Raw genomic sequence first — 8,579 nt, 5'->3', positions numbered from 1 at the left:
CTTAAAAAAAACCATGCAAAATCTGCATCAAATTTGCACGGTGTGAACAAGGCCTTAGGCCTCCTACACACGAGCGTGCTTGGTCCGTGATATACGGTCCGTACATCGGCCACATTTCCCGGACCGAACGCACTGCAGGGAGCCGGGCTCCTGGCATCATAGTTATCTATGACGCTAGGTGTCACTGCCTCGCTGCGGCACTACTGTCCCGTACTGTAATCATGTTTTCAGTATGGGACAGTTGTCCCACAGCGAGGCAGGGACTCCTAGCGTCATACATAACTATGATGCCAGGAGCCCGGCTCCCTGCAGTGCGTTCGGTCCGGGAAATGCGCCCGACGTACGAACCGTATATCACGGACCAAACACGCTCGTGTGTAGGAGGCCTAAGGGTATATTCCCACATGACAGATTTGTTGGATACATTTCTGCAATTGACCCGTTTAACTGAATGGGGCTTGCGGAAATACTTGCAGAGCCAGCCCCATTCAGATTCATGAAATAGATTTTTCAGTCGCAGAAATTTCGGCAACAAATCTGCAGCGTGGGAACATACCCTGAGGGCACACGGATGTCATAAAGGGAGGCTCTCACTTCACGGTTGCTCATAGAATTCTCTAGGTGTCCCATAATACTACATCCCCCTGCATCAAATGTATACAACCACTAGAACCCCCCAGTGATCAGCTCGTCGGCGGCGGCACTGACTAAAGGGGGTTGTGCTGAGAATATCCAATGCGGAACAATGCTCATTTGTTATTGGTTATCTGTATTCGCCCTTTCACGACTAATGGAAAATAAATGTCACGTTTATCTAGTCGGGTGTAAATCTTGGCGCATACGTGGGCACCAGAAGGCGTGTGAAGCGCGCTCCTCGACGTGTTATTCGCGTGGCGGCGCTGTGTATATTTTTACAAAGCTTCTTAGTTACAAGAGGTTAGCGAAGAAAACACCCTAGGGCGCGAGTCAGAGAAAAAACACATACTTGCTGCATAAAAAAGTGTCTGTATTGACTTTCATGGGACAGAGGAGCCAGTGTTTACCCTGTGAGGTGATGTGTGCGCTGGAAGCTGCAGGGGGAGGAGATTTCCCATGCTTTTTTATTATTATTTTTCTCTCCCCCTCTTCTCCCGCCCTTTTGTGGTTCGTCTTTCCAGGCTGGGCTGGGAGCCGGCTGCCTGTGCACTCTGCAGAAAGCCAGCAGCACTTTGGCACGTGCTCCCGGGTGATACAGAGTACAGACAGGGGCAGGGGGGTGGAGGCGGCCGGGCGGGCTGGTGACGGGTGAGGAGGAGGGGGAGGCCGCTGCAGTCCAGGAGCGTTCACAGCTGCTGGAACGTTACCCCGGCTGAGTTTGATTGACAGGTCACCCGGCTGCAGCCAATCAGTGACAGGCGTGAAGCCAGGCGGCAGCTGATTGGCTGCTGGAATGCCAGCCGTAGCCTCTACGCGTGGCTGTCGGCTGCCTTCTCCCTCCGCACACAGCTGCCTCCACACACACTCCGTGCCCGGCTGCTGCAAGCTCTGAGCATCCGCTGCTTACTGCAGCCCATTCCTGTACACCCTGCATGTGCCAGCCTTACCCTTCATTTTAGCTCTGAAAGCAGTATGTTACAGACATGCCCTTTAAAATTTTAGGAGATACCGGGACTTGCCGTTCTATAGTGGAAACAGCCTCCTTCTAAGGCATCCATTGACATCAATGAGACTGTTAATGGAAACATTATAACAGATGGAGAGTCCTCACAACGATATTTGAATAAGTAGCAGGACCGGATGCAGACCGCAGAGGGCCCCTGTGCGAGAACAGTAAATGGGCCCATTGCTCTCTAAGGACTGTTCACATCTGCGTTGCAGGCTTTGTTAGGCTGGGTTCACACAGAGTTTTTTGGTGGAAAATCTACCTCAAAATTCCGTTTAGAACGCCTGTATGCCGATTTTTGTGGTGTTTTTTGTCCGTGGCCATTGAGCGCCGCGGGCATAAAACGCAGCGAAATACGCTTTCTCTGCCTCCCATTGATGTCAATGGGAGGTCAGAGGCGTAAACGCCCGAAGATAGGGCATGTCCCTTCTTTTTCACGCGAGCCTGTTTTTCCACTCGCGGGAAAAAAACGGCTCCGCCTCCCATTGAAATCAATGGGAGGCATTTTCCGCCGTTTTTTGGCACGTTTTCCGACGCAGTTTCCACGTCAAAAAACTCTGTTTGAATTCTGTCACAGATCCAGCAGAGATAACCGGAAACAATAGTGCAGCATGCTGCACTATTGTTTCTGATAAAACCACGGACACCCTAACGGAACCCATTATAGTCAAAAGGTTCCGTTGGTCGCCGGTGGTATTTGTTGTGCAACAGACACGTCGCTTCCGGTTTTTCACTTGTTCTGCTCCTCTGACGGAGCAGAACAACGAAAACACTCGACGCAGGTGTGAACATAGCCTAAGGCCTCATTCACACGTGTCAGTATTTGTAGTCCAAAACTAGGGAGAGGTGCAAATCTCTCCATTAAGTTTTTGGTTTTTGGATATAAACGGACGTGATTTTTTTCTGCGGCGGTTTTTAGCCGCTCGTGTAAAAAAGAGCGGCATGCTCTTTCTTGCCGCGGTTCCGCCTCTGACCTCCCATTGAAATGAATGGGAGGCAGAGAAAGCGTTTTACACTGTGTTTTTGACAACAGGTCAAAATCTGCCGCAATTTTGAGGCAGATTTTTCTGCCTGCAAAAACCCTCTGTGTGAACAGGACCTTACAGCAGTTTTCGTGGAGTTTTTCACTGCGTTTTTCTACCACGGCAATTGAGCACCGCAGGCAGAAAACAGCGAAAACCTTTTTCTGCCTCCCATTATATTCAATGGGAGATCAGAGGCACAACCGCGGCAAGAAACAACATGGCGTTTTTTGTTCCGACAAGCGGCTAAAAAACGCCTCCGCAGTCCCATTGAAATCAATGAGACACGTTTTGTGCTGCTGATTTCGACGCGGTTTCTGTGTCAAAATCAGCGCCAAAAAATTCAGTGTGAACTGGCCCTTAGGCAAACTACATACTACTCGTGATCATTGAGCATATACGATAGTGGGATGACTGAAATCTTTATATGCAAAGCACACACAAAGTGATCCACATATATATTAACCCTTTCACATCACAGGCAGCAAGTAGGGATTAAGAATATGTAAATGCCTCAGAAGGTGTCGAGCTGTTAATGAGTTGTGAATATGTGAATCAATATCTGAGATCTACTTTCAGTCACAGCAGGTTGTGCCTGGTTCAGTCTACAAGTTTTTGTTTTAATTTGTAGGAAAAAGTTGCTTGCTCACATATCAGCCTGTCTGCACTTTTCTTGTGTATATAAGCAGCAAGAACAGCTTGTTCAACTGGCCGCAATGTCGTAGAGCAGAATGCTGACGGACAGCTGTCTACGGCTAGACATAGACTGAAAAACATGGTCACAAATCCGCAAGTGAAAACTGCTGCAAAAATACGGCGGAAAGCTGCAACATATACCGCATGCAATGCCATATGGCAACATTTATTCTCTAATGTATTCCCCAAAAAACACTCCACTGCCTCCATATAAAAGGAGAGGCCGGTGAAGATGCGGTACGAGCACATAGCATTCTATGGGTGCCTTATTGCTGATCCGTACAGAACCTGAATTTTACCATTCAAGAGGGATATTGCATGGTTATGCCAGGGGCCATGTGTACAGACCCTGTATGACGGCACATGGAGCCCTACTCGTAAGCACTCCATGTCCTGCCAAAGGCCACGATCACTACACCGTTTTGATGCGGTTTTTTGAGCCACAGCCAGAAGTCGATTCAAAAGACAGGAAAGGTATAAAGAAAAGTGTTTGGCCCCAAGAACTAAGCCAAAAACTGTGTGTAATCCTGGCCATATGGTGCTTCCGTTAAAAAACGGTATTGTCCCCTACAAGTAGTGTTGCTAGAGGAATATACCGCCATAAATTGGCACGTGTGCTGTATGCCACATTTTTTGTTCTCAGGGATTCTGTAAGAACAACTGTGTGCCGCTATATAAATGAGTGTGAGCGCATAGAATTCTATGGGCATCGTATTGAGGATCCATGAAATTGGGCCACGTGCATGACGCCAAAGAATTTGTCTTGGCAATCGTGACTGGCGCTTGTTTATAAAAGCCTAAAGAAAAAAGTGAAGTCGATGTACGACAGGTGAGACGCAGTACAGATCTTGCACCTGTTCTATAGCAGCCGGGAGCAGCAGAGACATTTATCGTGACCCACGAGGCACAAGAATATGTTGCGGATATCACTCAAATTTTTGACTTTTTTTTATCACCAAATGCGTCCTTACGACAGTGAATTTCTCTAAACATTTTGTCATAAACACGTCACAATTACGATCAAAAGAAGTTTTAATACAACCTCATACATTTCATCCGATCGTTCTGGTGCCATAAATGCCATAGGGGGACATTATGGATCCTATAGGACCGGGGCCAGCACTAATGGATTACAAGCCCGGCGACTCATTCATGGCACTTGACAGAAACGCACATAATGTTGCAAATACATGTTTTACAAGTAACAGCAGACGGGTGTTTTGAACACAAGATAATGTCAGTCACTCTGGCGTAATAACGTCCATTTACCTAAGATTCTGCAGCGTGGGAATGTTTGACATAACATCAGAGCCCAGTGCAAGGCGGCAACAATCCCTATAAAAACAAAAGGTTAGAAATGGTTTTGTCTCAAACACTAATAAACATAAACATCTCCAGTTACCATTGAGGAGAACGATGAGAATATTTTCAAGTGGAAATATTTACTTTTTGTAATGTTATTGGCTCTTTTCAAAATGTCATTGTAGTGAAGCACAAGCTGAGAAACGGCTCCTTGTTTACAGTAAATATAAAGTCAAGCTTTGGGTTTAACATCAATAGACGGATCCAGTTAACTCTCAACTTAAATGTATCCCCAATTTAAAAACATCAATGTGAGCCAAACCTAACACAGCACAACCCAACGGCTGCCCGCTCTCCTTATGTCTTCTGTACAATTCACCGGACGGCTATATGGTTTCTGTATAATTAATTCAGCAGCCCCATGCCAAAAAAGAAGGCACTTGTACAGGACCACCCAGGCATTGAGCTGACAGATTTTATTGGTCGGATATTAAAAATGAGAAATTCTGAAATTATGTTTTATGTGGGCAGATTATATATCAATGTTGGACTTAAAGGGTAACTAAACTTTAAAAAAAACTTTTGACATGTCAGAAGTTTTGATTGGTGGGGGTCCAAGCACTGAGACCCCCACCAATCGCTGAAACAAATTCGCAGAATGAGCCCATACACCGCTCGCTCGACTTTCCGAGGAAAGACAATTAGAGACAATGCGGCGCAGTGCTCCCCCGAGCTCCCCGCCACTTCATTTTAGCGATTGGAAAATGCGCCAGATTTATTTATGGCGAGCGTCATTTTTTTGGGGCAAAATAATGGAGCAAATTGAGTCAGCAATGACCTGGCATAAGGATAATTATCTAACTTCTAGCAAGATGCGCCAAATCTGTCATACTGTGATCAATTTGGCGCATCTTCTGACTGTCTTGTCTAGGTTTATATTGTCTAAATTTCGAACAGAATTAGTAAATCTGCCCCACTGGGTAGATTCATCAATACTGTATGATTATCAATTCGATAAGATAGCGAAAATGTATTAAAATAGTGAACGCTGGAAAAGGCTGATATTCTGGTAAATGTGGCGCAACTTTGCCTGGCCTGTTAGACACATTTTTCTTCCTTATTCCAATTTATGGATATGAGCACTTTACATCAGTATTTTGCACCAATAATGTTGATTTATGCATTGTTAATCTATTTTGCACATTTTACTATTTCTCTTAGTCACGCTCCTTCTTCTAGACACTTTTCAAAACTGTCAAGGGAATTGTGAATGTTTTCCATTGAAAACAGCTCCGTATTTTACAGCCGTTTTTTGTTTAGCGCGTGAACATAGCCTTATTGCTCGTGCCACGAAAAATGTTTATGTTAGTAGCAGAATGGAGAAAATTGGGTTGGAAAGTGAAATATCCTGATACAACATTAATAATAACAATATTTAATGAGCTTCTAAGGATTTCTGCAGAATCTATTCCAAATCATGCAACAATTGCCAAGGGGTTTTGCAGCAGCTGTTGCCCTGTAAAGTGTTTCCAGCGGTTCTGGGTAATGCATGAGGATGTACGCACTTTCCCCATGTGTTGAGCACCGTGCCTGGGGGACTCCTTGCTTTGCTCAGGCCCCTGTGCTTTGCTCCATTGCCAGCCCTGATCCCTGGTATGAGCCAAACGCGTGACTGGCAGCCTGCGGGTGTGGGGAGGAGGAGGGGGGTGGAAAGTCAAAGGAAGGGGGCAAAGAGGAGGGTGCGTCCTGGCCAATCACAACTCAGTGTGGGCGAGCCCCTGGCGCGGATTGGCTGACGCGAGTGTGGGAAAGAATGCTGAGAAGGTTTCACACGAATGGGGAGCAGCAGAGCGGGGTATAAATAGAGGCGCAGCCCGGGACACACAGTGACATACACGCAGGAGTCAGTGCCGAGAGCGCAGCCAGCTCTGCTGCCTCACCGATCACTGCCGCACCGATAATCGGATATTACTACCCATCACTCTATTGGAAGGATCATGCCTGCTGATACCATGGAGAAACCCACTGCCTCCCCTATAGCAGGGGCACCGGCCAACTCTGCACAGACCCCGGATAAACCTAAGAGTGCCAGCGAGCACAGAAAGGTAACTACCCGTCCCATGCCCATCATGTGCCCATTGCAGCCAGTCCCCAAAAATCCCAGGATCCGCATGCAGGATGTGGTTACTGATCAGTTCTCTTTATTTTACAGTCATCCAAACCCATCATGGAAAAGCGCAGGAGAGCTCGTATCAATGAGAGCCTGGGGCAGCTCAAGACCCTCATCCTGGACGCCCTTAAGAAAGATGTAAGTTCTAGCTATAGACTTCTATCCCAGCATCGTGATATGCACTGCTGTATTCCTCTGTGCTGCTGTTTCAGAAACTGATGCTAATGGTTTCATTTTCTTTTTTTTTTTCTTCCTTGCAGAGCTCTAGACATTCCAAGTTGGAGAAGGCTGATATTCTGGAAATGACAGTCAAGCACTTGAGGAACTTGCAGCGAGTCCAAATGACAGGTACTTATCAGACTGTTTCATCCTCACTGTGGGGGCTTGTGTGTAAATATTAATAATCAGTATATGGGTGATCAATTGAATTCTTGTTTAGCCAAAATTAGTCTGTTACATATTGCAAGCTTGGGAAGGGTGGTGGTAATGCTGGGGTTTGTGGTTCTTCCACAGTTGTGGTTTTGTGACTATCTCATGATGTTTTATGATCGCCTGTATATAGTGGTGACGTGTGGAGTGACACAGGGGGAGGCTGTAGGGTAGTAGATCATGACTGTAAGGTTATAATGTGGTTGCATTGGACTAATCTTGACGTCTTCTCCCCATAGCTGCTCTCACTGCTGATCCCTCAGTCCTTGGAAAGTACAGGGCTGGATTCAATGAGTGCATGAATGAAGTCACCCGATTCCTCTCTACCTGTGAAGGGGTGAACACAGAGGTCAGGACACGTCTTCTTGGTCATCTCTCCAGCTGCTTGGGTCAGATCGTGGCTATGAATTACCAACAAGCTCCTCCATCCAGCCAACCCCTGCATGTCCAGCTGCCCTCTGCACCGGTGGCCTCTGCTCCTGTGCCCATGTCCTGCAAGATGACCACAGCGGAGTCTGTATCTCCGAAGGTCTTCCAGGGAGGTTTCCAGCTGGTTCCAGCCACTGATGGACAGTTTGCATTTCTTATCCCCAACCCAGCTTACGCCTCCAGCCCTGGACCTGTTATTCCTCTATATGCCAATGGAAATGTCACATCCAGCGGTGGGACACAAGCCCAATCTCCAGTGCAAGGACTCACCACCTTCAGCCACAAGATGCCCCACATGTCGCAGTCAGTAAGCCCAATGGGGGTCAGCATTGGGCCTGATACCACCGAGTCAGTCTGGAGACCCTGGTGAACTCCTCAATAAGACTGTATTGATTGGTTCCGTTGTATGGGACCTTGCCTTATAGAGACATTAATCTATTTATTTCCACATTTTGAGGAACTTCACTTTTTTTACTTGTATAAATGACCCATTTTGTAATAAGACTGAGAATTTTTTTTATTTTAGTTTTGTACAATTGGTACAAATAATGTGTAATGCCAAAGTTCTTGTGGTGTTTTTGTGTCAAAAACTTCCCAAACTTTCAGGAGTTTTATGAAATAAACTCTTTAAATTTTATCCTGTTTGGTTTGGTGTCCTGTTATGGTGGGGAAGGGGGTCACTTGGGTTGCTGGTGGGGAGTTTGGGGTGTTTCGTTACCAGTAGGGGTGATGGGGGGGGGGGGGGTGCCACATGCACTTCCTATTCTATATATTTAAATTTTATACATACTTGCCATTTAACCGACATGATGGGGAGGATGTAATGGGACTATCCAGATTATTTATCTCGTGACTATCACCCAGCCATCTAATAGTGCCAAGGCCTTGT

General features: G+C 46.4%; 1 protein-coding gene across 1 annotated transcript; it reads left to right on the top strand.

Annotated features, from left to right (window-relative positions):
• Positions 1-6,542: 6,542 nt before the first annotated feature.
• HES4 (hes family bHLH transcription factor 4) lies at positions 6,543-8,293 on the top strand. Its single transcript, XM_075840971.1, has 4 exons — positions 6,543-6,767; positions 6,875-6,970; positions 7,093-7,180; positions 7,501-8,293. Exons 1-4 carry the CDS (start codon positions 6,660-6,662, stop codon positions 8,058-8,060), a joined length of 852 nt encoding a protein of 283 aa, XP_075697086.1. The 5' UTR covers positions 6,543-6,659; the 3' UTR covers positions 8,061-8,293.
• Positions 8,294-8,579: the final 286 nt, after the last annotated feature.

The sequence above is a fragment of the Rhinoderma darwinii genome, chromosome 10 (assembly GCF_050947455.1).
Source record: "Rhinoderma darwinii isolate aRhiDar2 chromosome 10, aRhiDar2.hap1, whole genome shotgun sequence".
Lineage (NCBI taxonomy): Eukaryota > Metazoa > Chordata > Amphibia > Anura > Rhinodermatidae > Rhinoderma > Rhinoderma darwinii.
The sequence above is the reverse complement of the archived record's forward strand: the minus strand, read 5'-3'. Positions and strand labels throughout refer to the sequence as shown.

Coding starts and splice junctions, on each gene's coding strand:
- HES4 (XM_075840971.1), top strand. CDS start 6,660: ATGCCTGCTGATACCATGGAGAAACCCACTGCCTCCCCTATAGCAGGG. Junction 6,768..6,874: donor GTGCCAGCGAGCACAGAAAG/GTAACTACCCGT, acceptor TTTATTTTACAG/TCATCCAAACCCATCATGGA. Junction 7,181..7,500: donor GCAGCGAGTCCAAATGACAG/GTACTTATCAGA, acceptor TTCTCCCCATAG/CTGCTCTCACTGCTGATCCC.